Raw genomic sequence first — 17,592 nt, forward strand, 5'->3', positions numbered from 1 at the left:
TATTAAGATCCATCCATCTAGATGAACTGCGACTCTGCGAGGGTGCTGTCTCAGGCCTGGTTACCTTGCGAGGCAACGCACTCCATTTAACTATGTAACGAACTTCTAACTTTCCAACCGCCGTTTACAACAATTCAACTTGCTTCCATTCAACCCAAGCTCTTTTGAATCCAAATTTGTTGATAGGTCTCTTCGGCATCGGCGGTGGGCGGGCTGGCAAATGGAACTGACGTTATCTTATCAACCGCGACTCTTAACACAATGACTGCTCCATTGTCCCAATCTTCACCCTTCGTCATGTATGGCCTTAAACTGCTTTCCTAGTTCTTCGTAGCTTTCTTCAAGCTATTAAAAACATGGCAACCAATACGACACCGGCCAATGGAAAGGGTAAACGGACCAAACGCGAGGGCGGCGGCCGCGAGAAACGCGGCGCAAAGCGACAGGAGCTGGACGATGGCACCGTCACGTACAATAAAAAGGTGACTTCGTCCGCGTCTAGCTCAGCAATTCCGTCGTTTGAATTGTCGATGTCAATGCCTATTCCGCTCGCGGACCCGCGGCCAATTGACATGCTGCCTCCGAGGCCTCGCCAGATGAATCCCGTCTTCACAAGGCATTCGGACGTGCTGAAACAATCCTGGTCCTTTTTTGAGGTTGCGGACAAGTGAGTGCTGAGTTTCTTTGACTAGTAAGAGCTATCTTGTTCTTGGGAAGAGAATTGACGCAGTGGTTTTGTCGTAGAGTGAGCAATCGGAACGGATTCAGATATACCTACGCGGTCACGGACCCCGGATTTCCTCATATACTTTACCGTCAGATCGACGTTCCTCCATATCACTCGAGATTCAGCTTCGAGGACTCTCCTTCCTCGATTTCATTTACGAAGGATGGCCTGGCGGTTAGCACAAATGACCCATGGCATTCAGCGCGCGCCAATATTTGTGCGAGGGAAGGTAGCTTTTACTATGAAGCCCGAGTCATCAGTGGCATTGTCCCTAATAAAGATGCTACTCCCGGTCCGTCACCTCGAGGTAATGTACGGCTGGGATTTGCGCGGCGGGAGGCAGATTTGGATGTTAATGTAGGCGTGGATTGTTACGGCTACGGGATCCGCGACGTCAACGGCGAAGTCGTGAACCGTATGCGGTGCGAATACTTTTTCCCCAAGAACGAAGTTATCAACGAAGGTGATGTGATAGGAATGCTGATCACGCTGCCACCCCTGGGCCTGCACAAGAAGATCGTGGAAGGCACATACGATGCGGCGAAAGACGGCAACGGGGCCGATACTTCTACTCTCAAAACGTCGTTTCAGCAACCGGCATCTGTCAATCTTATTCGTGACCGTATACCTTTCCATTTGAAGTCAGACTTTCTCTATCAACAAAACCACATTTTCCCGTCCAAACACCTTCGAGATTACGCTTTCAACCTCAAAGAAACCCCCACGTACGGCCCACCATCACCCGGAAACGCAGAGGACCCTTCCCTACGCACTCTCCCAGGATCGAGCATAACCATTTACAAAAACGGAGTCCGGATGGGCACCCCTTTCACTGGCCTATATGCCTTCCTACCGCCGGCTTCACGCGCCACCCAACTATCAAACAACCTAGGCATTGGCGAGAGAGAAAACGCCGACGACGGAATGATTGGCTATTACCCAATGGTGAGCTGTCACAACGGAGGAGCTGTGGAATGCCGATTTGAAGCGCCCTGGTGGTTCGGTCCACCGAAAGAGGATATTCCAAACATCAAGCCCTTTGGGGAACGGTTCAATGAGCAGATCGTGGAGGATGTGGTGGCTGATATTGTGGATGAGATTGAAGCCATGTTTATGGGGTGGAATGTGACGCAGGCGCTGGCTGGGTTGAACAACAATGTTGGATTGCGAACTGGAACTGCCACCGGACCGGGGACCGCAGCGGGGACACCGCAAAGGGCGCAGTCCGTGGCAGGAGATGTCCGGATGCAAATGGACGGAGCTGGCGGGACTCCGGGCTCGCTTGATGGGTGAATAGAGGCGAACTATATGGGTCAAAACATGGTTGGATAAATTGACCAGCCAGGGTAGATATTCTTGCTTACGGTCATCAAAACGCCATTAAATTATATGGCAAGAAATTTAAGTGATCGTTAAGTCTAAAACACATAAGGGGCGGGTAGAGTGGCATCCCTTTCGCGAAAAATGCAGCATGTCTGTTATAGCCTTGTTCAAACCGACATTAAATCCAAAAGGCTTTGCAAGAAAATGAGAGCCTGACAAGAACTCGGAGAATTTTAAGTGCAAAATCAAAGTAGAACCAAGCCCCCCCTTTTTTCAAAATATTCGGAAAATTTGTATTCACATAGTCATGTCCATGGTATCGTCACCGCCGTTATCCGCCTGCTGCAACTCCGGTGCCACCACACCTCTACCTCTCCCCGCCAGTAGTTCTCGTCTTACCTCTGGCCCAATATCTTTATGCCCTGCAACCAGTAGCAAGTCCAGAAGTGCCTCACGCTGGTCCTCAGTGACATCATTTCTATACCTCTGAGCGAAAACGAGAAGAGACTGGTGCCATAGAACAGGTAGCTTGTGAGCCCTGGCAGCCGATGGATCTGTCATATCTGTGTCTCCATTGGTATCTGGGGGTTGAACGGCACGGAAACGAAGGAAATGGAAGACGAGTGCGTCGATGACCTTGTAGGGTAGAGCGTATTTCTTTTCTAGGAATGTGCGAATGAAGATGTTTGTGGCACCGGTTCCTTCGGATGTGAGTGATGTGGAGGTTTGTTCTGCTGCGATTTCGCAGAGACGGAGGAGCGCAGCAGCGGAATGGAGAACGGGGACGGATACGCGAGCGATCACGCTCGACACAATATGGGCCTCGCGTAGGGTACAGGTGCCGCCAGCGACAAGTGGGAAGAGGAACCCTTTGAAGAAACATGCGGGTTTGTAAAGAGCTTTCTTTAGCGCGTTGTAGATATGTACGTTGAGCTTCTTATTTTCTCGGATTTCTTCACGGACGCGGTCTAGGAGAACGATGGAGATAAACTGCTGTGCGATATGGGGCTTTGCGGAGATGAAAATTCGAGTTGCTGCGTATATCGTATTTGGAGTCCATTTATCCGGTTGCGTGATGTCGAGTAATGTGTCCCAATACGGCAGGGTGGGCAAGATTTTGAAGGGTTTTGGGAGGGGGCCAGATTTGTACCTGGAGAGAAGCAAACCAACCCTAAAAAATGTCGGGTTAGCAAGATAAGACCAAACGTGGAGAGCGAGCGTACTTCTCGTAGACTTCTACTGCTTTCATAGGAATCTGAACCGCATCTTCCGGTAGTCCACCGCCAATCACGGCTGGTTGTCCAGCCTGTTTCGCTTCAAACGCAGCAATCTTCTCTAATATAAGATCGGCTAAGTTGGTACCCTGCCCTTCCTCTTCTCCACCTGATTGCCTAGGGTTGAAAATAGGATCCTCGTCGTCGCGACCAACGAACTTGTGGAACATGTCAAGGTCGGTTGGGTCAACTTCCTAAACGCACGAAATCTTGTAAGCTTCTCCAACCATGACACAACCACCGACAAACAGGAGCCTACAATTTCTTCTATCTCCTCTTCATCCTCCCACTCTCCCTCGTCTTCCCCAAACTTCCCCACCCCCTCTTCATCAGATCCCTCCCCAGAATCCCGTCCGAATCTTGACTCGAAATTGAACGCCGAGTTAGCGGCGGCTGGGCGTCTCGCAGCCTCCGCAGCGCGTTGTTCGGCTTCTTCTTCTTCGGCTAAATCTTGGCCGATCTGGAGAATCTTCCGAGACGATTTGGCGTCAATGTAGTGGTCGTCCCGCGGCATCGTCATCATCATGGCGGGATTTGCGCTTGGTGGGTTTTTTGGTGCGAAGGTGGTTCGCATTGAGGATGTCGTCAGCAAGGGGAACATGTCGTCGCTCAGCAGTGGCGGCCGTGGGCCGTGCCGTCTTGGGCATGATTGTGCGAGAGAGTAGTGACGGGATGTGTTCTCGGGCGGGTTTTGGAGAAAAGGCTCAAGGCGCGTGGCTCGCTTCTGCAGTGTTGGGATTTCCTCAAATTAGCTCTGACGGTAGTCTCCCACGCGAATGCTTTGCTTCATCTCAGCGTCTGTAAGCTGCAAAATGTGACGCCGCGTCCAAACTGTCAGGCGGGATTGATAAACATTTTTTGCGGTGTGCGATAAGAGATGCGGCTTGCCCAAAGAGGCTTAGCGCGCGTGTTATCAAAATCTCAGGCATCAGGCTCGATGAAGGATTGCTTATGGGATAACGGAGGGAAAAAGGCACAGTTACTATTATTGTGGGATTTCAAAGCTAATCAACTCCTGTTTTCCGTCGCATCGTTTTGTTGCTCCCATAGTCTAACACAATTTCAAATATCAACCCGAACATGGCCCTAATGTCGGAATCAGTCGCATAACACCCGCAAAACTTGCCCTTGTTATAACAAGTAGTCGTGAATCGCCGTGGGCCCTGTCTCGTTGTACTCAACACGACTCAGGAAGCCTTTGCTCAGACCCTGATCAACAACGAATATTACTTTCGCTGCGACCTGTGCCCCAAGGAACGTTGCCTCTTCCATGCCAATATTGTTTGAGCTTGTCGCCACTCCTGTCACGGCACCTCCACTGCTAGCAGCATTGTTGGCTGCTGTTGCTGCCGCAGAACCACCGCCGCTTCCCTGGTCTTTCCATTCCGGAAAGTACTCTGGGGGTTTGAGAAGTTTGACTGATGTTGGTGTTTGAGAATGGCCTGTTGACCGATGGTACGCAGAAGCATTCGGGTCCGCTGAGTGGTTCATGTTTGGATTCAGATGGTTAGGAGCCACTGGGGCGTTTGCATGAGTAGCAGCTACCAGGAGGGGATTTACTCCGTGCGCGGCGGGATGGAGCAACGGGCTAGGATTGATGTGTTGGGCGGGGGTGTTGGTACCTCCGGTGGGGAGTGGAGTAGAGAGAGCGGATGGGATTTCAGAAGTGAAAATGGTGCCCGAGGGTGATAGCACGTACTTTTGTGTTATCGTGGAGACAAGCGCCTGGGGAAATCCTGCCGTAGCTCGTCAGTATTGATCGCCTTCATGGAACAAAGCAAAAAGCTTACCTCGGATTTTACTGCCATTCCCAAGGATAATCATAGAGTCCCACAGCTCGCTCCGTTTCGAAGCGTCAGGGACTGAGTGGATCGTATGGTGTATCTGGGCTGCTAGAGTATCGAGAATTCCATAAGAGCCGAGTTCGCCGGTTTTGGCATCACTCGAAGTGGCTGCTAAAAACCTTTCTGTTCCAACCTCAATATCCCGTTTATGCAAAACGTACTGCGTTATGGCCTGGCCATTTATATCTTTCGTTTGGATCGGTTTGTACTCTTGAAATTGAAACGGCGCCTTCTCTTTTTTAGAGTTGGGTAAACGAGCAAGTTTTGCAGCAGCAGCAGAGTCTCCCCCATGTCCTTTCCGGCTGGCGGCTTTCTCTGCCTTTTCCTTCTCCGCCCTCTCCTTCTCTCTCCTTGCCAGGTACTCGCTCGTGTTCCCGGTCACAATGGAGGCCACATCGATGATACCCTCGTCATCCTCAATATCGCCGCCGCCAACATTCCGACCCATATCCGGCCCCTTCCCAGGAGGCGCTAGAGCTTTAGGTGGTTCCAATTCTTGTCCGCGCCCGGGGAGCGGTGTCCCGGATGGTAGAATTTCGCATATACTACTCTTTTTTAACTGCTCACACATTTCTCGTGTGAACCCTTTCGGCTGTAACAGCTCAAAAAGACGACTAGTCATAGCCTCACCACCACAACCATGTAACGCGATGCCTCTCCCATGTTCACTGACAATAAAATCCGTCACAGCCGTTACGTCCGCTTTTTCGTGGCCGATATCAATAATTGTCGCATTTGCAGTTCCATAGGCGTAGCAGACGGCCAAGGCAGAGTCCATCAAACAAAACGCTGGAGTTTTGAATTTCTCAAAGATGAATTGCGTCAGGGTCTCGCGGTCACGCGCGGTCCAGACGGGTTCCGCAATGAGCAGAATCGGGGTGTGGAACGGAGGGCTCAGCGTATTATAAATATGTGTTAAGAGTGCGAAAAAGCAGGTCCAATCGACAACGGCTCCGCCTCGTATGGGATATACGGCTCCTTCATCGGAAGTGGGATCCTCCTCATAAATGACTTGCTCCTCCTCAACATAGGTTGTCTCGGGTTGCGCATCCTCCTGCTGTACGGTCTGCTGCCCATTGTCCGATGCATCTTTCATGTCCGTGTCCTGCGCCTTCTCGGCGCCATTGGATTCAACGGCCCCAGCTGGAGGAGCGGCGCTGTCTTTCGGAGCAGCTGAGTCATTAACGACAGCTTTTTTTACAGTGATGACTCTTTGGCGTATCTTAAGCGGCTCCCATTCTCCCTTTTTTTCAGCCGGGAACATGCGAGTTGGGAAACGGAACTTGGCTGGAGTGAACGACTCTGGGAGACCCAATTGCGCCAGGGTAGTTTGCGACCCTGGCGCAATAATCTAGAAGGGAAATCATTGTTAACGACCCGTTCTCCACGCAAGGTTGATAAACAAAGTTTTGAGAGGGGCACACGCAGTCACTGCATGCTTACCAGTATGTGTTCATCTTTGAAAGACGGCATGTTGGCGACAAGAGCACTGGAAGGGCATGGCTCTGAAGCTCAACCTGCTGCTCAAAGCGCGTCGAATTCCTTATCGCTGCTGACTAAGCGAACTGTTGCTATCCGGAGCCGGCATCTTCTAAAAGACACAGCTCAGAATCGGCCTCAGAATCTAATTATGAATACTAAATGGCAGGCGGACGTGTAGATATGCCTATAGACATTGCTATCCATTGATAATGTTGGGAGCCTCAGAAGTTGGGCATCATCAATCTGGAAGGGCGACAAATCCTCCTCCCAGAATGAACCCCGTGTAATACTTCGTAAATTCAGATGGGTTGTGAATCACTAAATGAAAACAAGTGAAGGGGAAGAGACATAGATCCATCAATGCAGGGCATATCTAACTCATGCCTCAGATTTCCAAAAAAACAGACATTATCCTAGATGATGCCACAAAGCTATCCAGCAAACAACCGAGCCCATGAACCTCTCCTACGTGAACGCCGCAGTAACTCCACCAGCACCTGACCATAGTTCATACTCGTATGCGTCCCAAGACAATAGGTGTAAATGCAACACGGAAAGGGAAAAATGGGAATCAGGGGCGGGTCTAGCTTCCTGCATGGTACTTTTCACCAGCAGATCTGAAGAGTTCTTGCTGGAGCTGATAAAGCTGTTCCTCAGACATACCGCTTTGCTCAATCTTATTTGTTCGTTTCTCGCGGGACTATTGATGTCGCAGCAACACCGGTTAGTATGGGTACAACCAGTGGACACAGAAGGACATCAAAAGATATCACAGTCACGCGTCAAAAACTATGACTTGACTAACCTTTAGATGTTCTTTATGCTCCTCCGCAACAGCAAGTACATCAGGCACGTAATCGCCAAACCCGAGGTCTGTAAGGGCTTTCTCGATGTGTTCGCAGGCGATAGTCTTCTTTGCCTCCTTTTCACTGATTTCATTTGCCTCCGACGAGATCAGGGTGATGAACTCAACGCAACACTCGATAAGGAGATCTCGTGCATCTTTGGCGAAGTTTTGGCCCGACGGCGGCGGCAGGATTTCGGTTATGATCTTCTGGACGGTCGCTGGATAGAGCCAGTGTTATCAAGCTAAGCGCAATCAGGGAGGGAGGGAATTCTTCACGGAGAACCTCGAAGCGCACAAAGCTATATCATTCCTTTGCACGGGGTCCGCGAGTAACCGTACCTTTGGGGAGCGAGAGATCATCGTTGCCTCGGGGCTTGTTAGTTGTCTTTTGTTGTGTCATGGTAGAATGTCCAACTTACTCGCAAACTCTCTGTCAGACATATCGGCAGCAGACAGAATGTAGAGAATGTAGCTTGATCACCACCCATAGGGGAAGCCGGTTGTTCCTGCCACACGGGCAGCCCTCTGTTATTTATGCCCGTTCGAGCAAGCACGATGGACAAAATCGATATCATGTGACTTGGTTCGCGAAATAAGCTTTTTTGGCAAGAGCCTTTATTAGCTCGCTCCTTCCACAGAGATTTTTTGTTTTCCTTCCTTTATTAACACTCAGAAATATGTCAACAGCAGAACAACAGCCTCAGCAGAGCCCGTCAACAGTGCAGATGTACAGGCAAATGTGAGTAAAGCCCTTCTCTGCTGTGCCCTATTCTTTCCATCATGATGAACTTTGTTGTCGCCCCTATCATACAAAGGGCTATGCCCATGTGGTGATTTACCTGTCCAAGCCAAACGGACTTCTGATTAAATTCCCTCCTGTCATTTGCTTTGCCTACGCCATTGATTCAGGATGAATTGAGACTGACTTCAACTGAAGCTTTAGGAATGTTGTCCAACACCTGTGTGCCTTGTGATGGGAAAAATGGATAACAATGTGCCACATCTACACTTTGTTTGATATTGTAATATCAAAATTGGACAGTGACCATCAGCTCAGCAACATTGCTAGGTTTCAGGAATGGATGCACATTTTGTTTTAGAATCATCTAGTGTTCTCTTGCGATTAAAGGACAACACATTGTGTCCTCTTTACAGGGATTTTTGTCTGCTAGTCTTAAGTAGGTATGTCAAGACTGTATTCATTTAATAGTTTTTCATTGAGCTTGGGACAAAATGATGAAAAAAATTCATCACTCCATGCTAAATCTGAAGATGCCATGTGCATCTGATGCTTAGTACATGTATCCATTTAACCTTTCGACTGACATGTTCCGTGCCTTGAGTCTTTTGTCCGCGTATTATTTTATCGTCTGGCAAAGGATAGTGCTAATATCATGAAAAGATTTAGTCTTGATAGTCCTTCAATTCTTCGGCGTTCCAACTGCCTTTTGTTAGCTTCCATGACCATGACCACTTGTAAAGCTGCACTTACGTCAAGAACTGTCCAGAAAGATCACGGGGAGCCCAACAAGCAAGCTTGGCGATTACACGGCCTGGCTTCTCAGGTGGGAGTAATTTTCCTTCCTTGTGCGCAGCGATGAATCTCCCACCGTCCTCGGGGCCAAGCACTTGAATATGGTCCGATCTAAGTTCTTCCTGCATTTGCGTATCGACCATGCCAGGGCGAATTGCAAGAGAGGTGATTTCGGGCTCTTCCTTTGCCAAGGTCATATTGAGGTGGTTCATCGCAGCTTTGCTTGCGCCGTATAAACCCCATCCGATGGTGGCCGACGCGGCTGCCCCCGAGGAGGTGAAAATGACGGTTCCTCTAGAGATGCGGATATGAGGAAGGACTGCTTTGACCTACTGGAAGTCAGGATTGAGCTGGCCTTCTCCCGTTTTGACCATGTTACTCACAAGTTCAACGGCGCTGAAAAAGTTGATATCGAATGCCTTTTTCCATTCTTCCACGTCAGATCGGACAATTTTGCTCACAGGTCCCAGAACACCGTGATTCACGATAAGCCCATCAATTCTTCCATAGGCAGTAAGAGCTGCTTTGATGGCCTTGTCGCCCATATCAGGGTCAGTTGCATCGCCGCGCAGAACTTCAACGCGTCGTCCATATTGTTCCTTGAGCTTCAGAAGCGGCTCTTCGGTACGGGCGATGACGACCACGTTACTCTCAAGAGGCTCCTTGAGCAAACATTGAGCAATCTCCCACCCGATTCCTGTATCATAGTTAGATCTTATGGGGCGCTCAACTGTGGAAGGATGCATGTGACACTTACCGCGAGAAGCTCCAGTGAGGATGATGGTGCGACCAGATGGTGAATTCATCTTGAATTATCCTGCTACATTGTGCCATATTAGCTTTAGTTCCTTAACCAACGGGTGAATGTGTGCAGCAACTCAGGTGCTCCCTTTAGAACAAAAAGCCACAATTCCAGCCATGTTCATCGCCGAGATCTCCCGTCGCAAGGATGAACCTTGATCAGAAGCACAGAGTAGAAACACCATTGGCTGAGAACGGCACCAGAGGATAGGCTGCAGATTGTGGCTCTGCATGTGCCATCTTGGGCGTCGCCATCACTCTCGGCGCGTCCAGCAATGCTCCATGGACAATGCAAGGCGGCCAAAAGAAAGCAATAATAATAAGGATCTCTGTTACTCACCCTCCCAACAACTGTTTCGTGATGATCTTTGCACAGTGTCTCGCGATTGTCTTCAGGACCAGGAGAGGGTGACAGTGAGGGGAACACATAAGGTGGGAAAATGAGGGCGCTTGAGTGGGGTCACAACAAAACCCCTAAATTTATGGTGCTCACTTCTGGCCAAAGACCACGGAATATTCCGTTGTTATCACTATTTGATATGGCAGCAATGCATGGACAACATGCCTGTTTGATACAATACAATCCTTCCAGGTCCATTCAACAGTAGCAGGACCTGCGTACATGGTTACCAGCTGCACAGGGGGACTATGAAGAAACCCCCAAAGGAAGATTTCCATGAGAAGTTGTTGGAAGATCTGAATTTCTCTAAAGTCCTTTTTGAGCCCTGATTGATTGCTTTAATATGGAGATGGAAGCCTCTATCTTGAATTGTTGACTCCTCACTTGATACCAGATTGGGATGGTTAGATATGTGCGCCCCAAAACATCGCCTCTGCCTTAACCCTTCTTGTTTTACCCAGTCCCTTTGTCCCCAGAAGTTCTACTTCTAAATTATACCCAGGAATCGTGCGGTGGAGGCCATTAGGGCCGGAGCTGGTTGTCTCTCTGGCCTCAATCCATACAGATCCCTGATCTTTCGCATCTGACGCGGCTGTGCTGGGGTCTGTCTTCCCTAGGGTTGTCAACAGCGTGACAATCTTCTGAAGAAATTCATTGTCCGGGACTTCCAAGGTAGTGGCCTTTGCTGAGCTTGATCCTTTTACCGCGCGCTCCAGCAGCTTCAAATCCGGTCGCCATACCCCATCCTCATACAACTCACGGAGTATGTCAACGAGTTGATCTCGCCAATTCTCTGGGTACCGCGATAATTCGTACAGAATATCCCAATCATTTCTGTTGGGCTGGGTTTCTGGTGGAAATCCAAGCCAGTATAAATGCATCACGTCGCAGACGTCCGGATGCAGCCAGTATTTTGGGTACATATGCCTAAGGTCTAGCCGTTTCGAACTCGCTAGTGATTCGAGTTCACACGCACGCTTCGCTCCGCGAGACCGCAAGAGGTGCAAGACTTTATAGGACCCTGCATACGCTTCGGCGGCACGGCTCGGGCTCTCGTTTGATCTCCCATATACGTTGCCAGCAGCCCGCGCCCGTTTCCGGGCTGCGCCAGAAGTGTACGATGCAAGCGCTTCCATATGATCGTACCTCCTACTAGCGGCGCTCAAGAGTGCGTGGTCTAATACGGTGAACGGAGGATCCGTCTCCACAAGCTTGTTGATGTCTTTTTCAAATCCCAAGTCCAAAAGTAGATTCATTGTTTGCACACGGCCCGCCTTTGCAGCCTCTGACAGGGCCAGAATGTTAGCTGGAGCTGGACGGAAGTATTTCTCATAAGCCTCTTTTTTATCTTTCAAACCGGCCTCGGTCCGTACAAGATGCGTCAAAAGCTCGAGAATGAGGTCATGGCTTTGCTGATCGCTAAAGACGACGTTATAAGTGATAGGGAAGAAAATGTTCTTCCCATCGTTCGCATAAGTGGTTAGATTTGCGCCTTTATTCAGCAGGTATATTGCTTGTCGGAAAGGGTCCCGCTCTGTAAGAAGCGAATAGTACATTGCAGTCCACCCCTTGCGATTGACGGCATTGATATCCGGCGGTTGATCGAGGGCAAATAGAATATCGCAAGCCCCTTCAACCTCTTCCTCTTGGTGCAGTCCAGCAACTATTTTATGGAGAGGGGTGTCTTCGTCATATTTGGCTCGTGCGTTGATATCTGGGAGTCTTTCAGCAACGCTTTTGAAGATTGTAAGATAAGACTCGGGATATGTCAACTGAGGGCCTCGAATATATGCCCATTTATGAAGGACTAAAAAAATGGAGTCAGTAAAGTTAACTTAAATTTGGGGAATGCTCGTACCTGTATCCAAGGCCCCCGTCTGAACATCTGCTCCCATAGTTGCTAGAGCACAGGCCACTCCACCGTCCCACTCTTCTGATGCAATCGTGATGGGTGTCGTTTGCCGCGGTACCTGAGATTCCGCATTGATGTCCGCGCCCGCCTCTATTAGGAGCCTTGCCAGCTCCGTAGTCTGCTTTATATGTTCGTCCCAGTTGCCATGGCGTATCCAGTAATGCCATGAATAGGGCAGGCTGCCATGGTAAGCTGGTAGATAAAACGACATGTAATGAAGGATGTTTCGACCCTTAGGATCCGTTGCCTTTGCCTCCGCCCCTCTCGAAAGGAGGAATTTCACCACGTCAACATCACCGTACCACGCCGCCAGAAACAGGGGTGTAGACCCTATGTCGGAATCATGGTACGTAGAGTTGATATTAGCACCCAAATCTAGAAGTGTTTCCATTGCGGGCCTGCTACGTGCGAATGCAGCCCAGTGCAAAGGCGTGCCTAACGGAAGCTCAAACGGGCTATTTATTCAGTTGATTAGCCAGTTTTTCAAGACTGCGAGAGCATCATAAAATGGTAGAATAGCTCACAAATGAGGAGTTTGCATCCTTTGAGGAGCTCCTCCGCTGAATTCAGCTACTGCCGTAACCATTTGAGCGTCAAGAAGTGCCCCAGCATCTTGTACAATTCGGGTAGCAATCCTTCGAATACAATCTTCTGGAAGGGTGAATAACCAATGTAAGGCTGTCAGCTTTTCTTGCTTCGTTGCAACCGATGCTTTTGCGCCCTTGTCAAGCATATAGTCTATAACACTGACGTGCCCGGCCTGGAATGCTGTGTAGAGAGCAGTCTCTAGGTTATCGTTCTGAGTTTCTATCGGGAATTTGGCATCCTCGACAAGTCCTCGTACAACTTCGAGCGCACCTACAGCAGCGGCGGCATGTAGAAGCGTATTCCCTTTGTTATCCACCATCCTTTTATTGTCTTTCAGCCATGCAATGGCTTTCTGCGCATCACGTGCGGCCTCAAGGACATTCTGCTTTTGTAGAAATGGGCCAGTAGCGAACCCACCCGCATCCCTGAACTTCTGTTTTGCTACTTCAAGCTCATTTCGAGCGATGGCTGCTGATGATTTCGCAAACAAATACCCACCGCTAACCGCTTGTAGTGTCCATTTGGCCAGCGTTTTGTCGCTGAATTCTGGTTTTCGACGGTGGGCGTGCATAAGTTGAGCATATACAGCTCTCGCAGGGGAATAGCCACCTCGGGCGGATTCGGTTACGTATTCCAGCAGAGGATCAACATATGATGCTCGGAGCCTTGTAATACTCTGCGCCAATCCAAATAGAGCATCACTTTCAAATGAATTCTTTGAAATACGATATTGCTCTTCAAGCTCTGTGATAACGGATTTGTCAAGGCGGCGCCAGAAGTTGGCGCCCTTGTTATACATCTGATCCGTGGTGCCCACATACCGTGTGGCCCTACGGCCAGTTTGCGACATAGACAACCTATCCGGCGTTAGATGAGATTCACAAGGAGGGCTTCGAGAAGTTCAAATGAGGAAGGGCCTACAGTACCAAGATGCATATGCTAAGTTGTCCAGCTTCAGAAGGTTAGGATTTGGTAGGGCTCGTGCCCAGGGATCTTCTGCTAGTAAGCTCCTTAAGGTTCTTGTGAGCTGCATGCGCAGATCAGATGGCATTGATTCCTCCTCTCTAAGAAGAGAGATGGCAACATCCACACGGCTTTCTTCATCAGAGTCCAAGTTAACCATCTCACCCTGTTTGATGAACATTGACAATATCGTCAGCCCAAGGCTATAAGAATCGAACCGTAGCATAATCTCTGGCTTGAAATTATTTTTTGTCCATCGAGACGCATCTTGTATCTCGGGGTCAACCCAACCGGGGGTGCCTCTGTAATCGTCAACAGTGAATTCGCTTCCAGGCACCTCCATGTCCACACACACCCCAAAATCACTAATCTTGCCGCAAAACGGGACCTTTTCATTTTGAGTGTCTTTGAAAACCAGAACGTTGTCGGGCTTTATGTCCCCATGAACTATATTCAGGGAGTGAAGGGCCTCTATCCCTGCCACAACATCCAATGCAAGGTGGTATTTGATATCCATTGGGCTATCTCCCATCAAATCCTGATTTTCTACTTTAAGAAAATCGGTGAGGGTCGTGAGAGCTGACTCGACAAAAAGTACTGGGACTGGTGTATCCGGGAGAGGATAATCATATCCCCATGCAGCTAATTGAACGATATTTCGGTGATTGCGAAGCATAGGGTTGCAAAGCGACCGCACCTCCAACTCCAGTGTTCGCAACTGAAGGCGGTAATCTTCGCCCGACGCGAAACTAACGCCTTCTTCTCTTGATAGGGGTACATTTACCCGCTTGATAACCAAGCCCTCGTTACCGGAGAAATCCGAGTATTCGCGGAACACCGTAAACTGTGCGCCGTTTCCAATTTTAACCGCGCGGGTCTTCAGATTATATTGCCGCAAATGTCGCGGTCCGTGGATCCCAGTTTTGGCAAGGATGCTAGTAAATTGAGATACGGTGCTCATATATTGGTGCTCGCCATTGCGGATTGAGGTAACTCTCTCCTCAAGAGGATCGACCAAAGTACTATTCGAGTGGGCGCCTGGGGCGTCCTCACAGTCGTCCCCGAGCACCCCCATGGCGTCATCTAGCAGGTCATCATTGTTAGAAAGACTGAGCTCCACCAGATTATCCTCCATAACGTTCAATGCGTCGTTGAGTAAATCTTCGCCCGCTTCGGGAAGCATATCCGACGGGGATTGGTCGCCTTCCAGGGCGTTCAGCGCATCATTGAGCAAGTCTCCACTCGCTTCATCAAGCAGATCTGATGCGAATTCACCGTCTTCCATGGCGTCCAATGCATCGTTGAGTAGATCTTCAGTCGCTTCATCAAGCACCGCGCTGTCAATGAGCTCATTAACCTCAGGTTGACGCTGCAAAAATTCCATTAGCAATGGTCCACGAATACCGCATTAAGCAACATGGCATACATCAAACGCCATGTTCCAAACGTAAAGGCCCTTCCCGGAGAAGGGCAACAAATAATTATCAACCGAATTCCTGGCGAACAGCAGCCCAATGCACGATTCAACTGTCCTCCAAAGATATTGGCGGCAGGGCGGAAGAATCTCAGGGGAACGGCTTGTGGTATGAATAGCTTGAGCCCCAGCGGTGCGGTTTCCTCGCCTTCGCCTGTGCTGGGAATCTCGACACAGCGACAAGGAGGGGTAAATATCGCGGGTCCCCTAGCTGGGTAACTAGTTAACTAGTCAAGCCAGCCGTCTCGTCGGCTTGGCAGGCAATTCCTTCATCAACGAGCGTCTTCCCCTCCAACCAGGCCGGTGGTGGGGCAAGGCTCTCTTCCTCTTCCACCAGACCGACCGCAATGGATTTCTACGGCACAGCCGCGACCGCGATCGACCATGTCGTCAAAGTGACCTTATTTATCAAGGGGGTCATTTCGGATATCAAGGACTACGATGATGATAGGGCCACCATCCAATTGAAACTAGGTCTGCAGCTCACATCGTTGGAATTCTTCCGCCGGAGATTCCTCGACGACAAACATGGGCTACTGCTCCCCGGTCGACTCCCCGAATGGATCGCCGACACCATTTGCAGTTTGCTGCTGAAGATGAAGCGAGTGCTCGCGGAGTATCAAGTGCTCGTGGGACGATACGAGGATTTCGACGATAAGGTGAAAGCGGGTGGGGAGAATGACAGTGTCGGTAAAAGGGAGAAGTGGAAGCAGTCCTTTTTTGAGCGAGCTAAGAGCCAGGCCAAATCCCTTAAAATGAAGGGCTACGACTGGTCCCTCTTTGATAAAAAGAAATTGCTGGGTATTTTGGAAGAATATCAGGGCTGGACCAGCAACCTGCGGGATGTGATGCAGCACTTTTCTCAGGAAATGGTCTACAGTCTCGCAGACCCAGCGTCGCCCGCGAACAACGAGAGCGAGAGCCTGGAGGGCACTGGTCTAGAACAGGTAGTTCAACGTCAGAAATTGGTGTCAGCCCATCCACCTGATGATTTTGAGGGACTTGAAGGAGAAATCGTCGAGGAAGGAACCGCTTCAAACCGCTTCCAGCCTGCCCGCTGGACATGTAAAGGCGAGTCTCAACAGGTCTTGGTTGAATACCGCGAATATGACCGTCGTTTGCGTCTCGACGATTTGGATCCCGAAGAGATTGAGGAATTGAAGGCGCCGGTGAGAAACCTCGCATGGCTTCTGCAAAACTCTACCTTCCAGGATGGCGGCGGTAACGATGCCGAAATGCAACAACCCGCTATTTACTCGCTCCAGTGCCTTGGGTTTATAGACCAAGTGGAAGAAGAGCGAACGGTCTTTGTTTATAAGCTGCCGTCCCTTCGAGCCGGTACCGAAACAAAAACTGGTATCAAAATCCTCACTCTGCATGAGCTCATTACCACAATTGACGCCAAAACAAAACGACCGTTGAAACCGTCCCTTACGGATCGGTTCAACATTGCTCATTGCCTGGCACTGACACTCTCAAACGTCCATGCCTCCCTCTGGTTGCACAAGAATATTTGGAGCCGTGGAATTCTTCTTTTCCAGCAAAGTAAGGAGGGCGTCACCTCTGTAGAAGTGCAACAGGGAATCAACCCCCCCAGTGGCACTGAAAGACCGCGGATCGTCTCTTTCTTAGGAGATTGGGGATATGCGAGACATGTCGAGGGGCGCTACCGACATGCGAAGCGATTTTGAAATCGAGCCCAATATGTATCGGCACCCTGACCGACAAGGCGCTCCAACACGTCAATTCGCACGACCACATGATATTTACGCTCTAGGCGTGGTCTTGTTGGAGGTTGGTCTCTGGAAAACCATCTCCCAGCTTTTTGACGCTCGGATTAAAGAAGGTCAGCGGACTGGGAAACTGCCCAAGCCCAAAGATGTGCGGAACGCTCTGGTAGCTTTGGCGCAATCCGAGTTACCCCGTGAAATGGGGAACGTGTATGCGGGAGCAGTGGTGAGATGCTTGACGAGTGACTTCCGAAAGGGCAGCGATACGGAGCTCTCGCTGGACTTTAGAGAAAGAGTTGTAGACGCCATTGCCGCCGGGATGGACTTGTGACGGAGAGACTCTTTTGAAAAAGAACATATTTCATTAGATTCTGCGGTATATACGAAAGTCTAGCCGTTGTTAGTAAGGAAAGTTCACAGGTCCTTAGATAGAGAGAGCCAACCTTGATCTTGAATTCTGCCATTGAATTCTCGCAATGACCTTTTTCAACAGGCCTGTAGTCAGGAATGCACTTTGTGAAACTCCTTGCATCTTCTTTACACCTTGCAAGCCCAGCGCTGCTAACTTTCTATTAAACTATTGATCGGTTGGAATGGAGTATCATTCTGATCCGCGACTTGATCATCACAGAGACTGATGCTTCAAAGTCCATCTCAGTTCGTGGCCTCCCGGAACGGGAGTTGGCAATGGGA

General features: G+C 49.7%; 8 protein-coding genes across 8 annotated transcripts; 2 read left to right on the forward strand and 6 right to left on the reverse strand.

Annotated features, from left to right (window-relative positions):
• Nucleotides 1-536: 536 nt before the first annotated feature.
• UREG_02533 (uncharacterized protein) lies at nt 537-2,020 on the forward strand (the record flags this gene model as incomplete). Its single annotated transcript, XM_002542971.1, has 2 exons — nt 537-667; nt 745-2,020. 2 exons carry the CDS (start codon nt 537-539, stop codon nt 2,018-2,020), a joined length of 1,407 nt encoding a protein of 468 aa, XP_002543017.1.
• A 692-nt stretch (nt 2,021-2,712) lies between these two features.
• On the reverse strand, nt 2,713-3,898 carry UREG_02534 (bys protein; the record flags this gene model as incomplete). Its single annotated transcript, XM_002542972.1, has 4 exons — nt 2,713-2,751; nt 2,978-3,221; nt 3,274-3,518; nt 3,584-3,898. 4 exons carry the CDS (start codon nt 3,896-3,898, stop codon nt 2,713-2,715), a joined length of 843 nt encoding a protein of 280 aa, XP_002543018.1.
• Nucleotides 3,899-4,455: 557 nt separating this feature from the next.
• UREG_02535 (uncharacterized protein) lies at nt 4,456-6,641 on the reverse strand (the record flags this gene model as incomplete). Its single annotated transcript, XM_002542973.1, has 3 exons — nt 4,456-5,060; nt 5,115-6,519; nt 6,612-6,641. The coding sequence occupies 3 exons, from the start codon at nt 6,639-6,641 to the stop codon at nt 4,456-4,458; spliced, it is 2,040 nt and encodes a 679-aa protein (XP_002543019.1).
• A 592-nt stretch (nt 6,642-7,233) lies between these two features.
• UREG_02536 (uncharacterized protein) lies at nt 7,234-7,897 on the reverse strand (the record flags this gene model as incomplete). Its single annotated transcript, XM_002542974.1, has 3 exons — nt 7,234-7,350; nt 7,456-7,715; nt 7,837-7,897. 3 exons carry the CDS (start codon nt 7,895-7,897, stop codon nt 7,234-7,236), a joined length of 438 nt encoding a protein of 145 aa, XP_002543020.1.
• Nucleotides 7,898-8,901: 1,004 nt separating this feature from the next.
• On the reverse strand, nt 8,902-9,837 carry UREG_02537 (uncharacterized protein; the record flags this gene model as incomplete). Its single annotated transcript, XM_002542975.1, has 4 exons — nt 8,902-8,938; nt 8,990-9,360; nt 9,415-9,728; nt 9,789-9,837. The coding sequence occupies 4 exons, from the start codon at nt 9,835-9,837 to the stop codon at nt 8,902-8,904; spliced, it is 771 nt and encodes a 256-aa protein (XP_002543021.1).
• A 799-nt stretch (nt 9,838-10,636) lies between these two features.
• Nucleotides 10,637-12,127, reverse strand: UREG_02538 (uncharacterized protein; the record flags this gene model as incomplete). The annotated part of the gene is made up of 2 exons (XM_002542976.1): nt 10,637-12,039; nt 12,091-12,127. 2 exons carry the CDS (start codon nt 12,125-12,127, stop codon nt 10,637-10,639), a joined length of 1,440 nt encoding a protein of 479 aa, XP_002543022.1.
• A 537-nt stretch (nt 12,128-12,664) lies between these two features.
• On the reverse strand, nt 12,665-14,980 carry UREG_02539 (uncharacterized protein; the record flags this gene model as incomplete). Its single annotated transcript, XM_002542977.1, has 3 exons — nt 12,665-13,589; nt 13,659-13,997; nt 14,049-14,980. The coding sequence occupies 3 exons, from the start codon at nt 14,978-14,980 to the stop codon at nt 12,665-12,667; spliced, it is 2,196 nt and encodes a 731-aa protein (XP_002543023.1).
• Nucleotides 14,981-15,516: 536 nt separating this feature from the next.
• UREG_02540 (uncharacterized protein) lies at nt 15,517-17,230 on the forward strand (the record flags this gene model as incomplete). Its single annotated transcript, XM_002542978.1, has 2 exons — nt 15,517-16,714; nt 16,947-17,230. 2 exons carry the CDS (start codon nt 15,517-15,519, stop codon nt 17,228-17,230), a joined length of 1,482 nt encoding a protein of 493 aa, XP_002543024.1.
• Nucleotides 17,231-17,592: the final 362 nt, after the last annotated feature.

This window comes from Uncinocarpus reesii, genomic scaffold (assembly GCF_000003515.1).
Source record: "Uncinocarpus reesii 1704 scaffold_1 genomic scaffold, whole genome shotgun sequence".
NCBI lineage: Eukaryota > Fungi > Ascomycota > Eurotiomycetes > Onygenales > Onygenaceae > Uncinocarpus > Uncinocarpus reesii.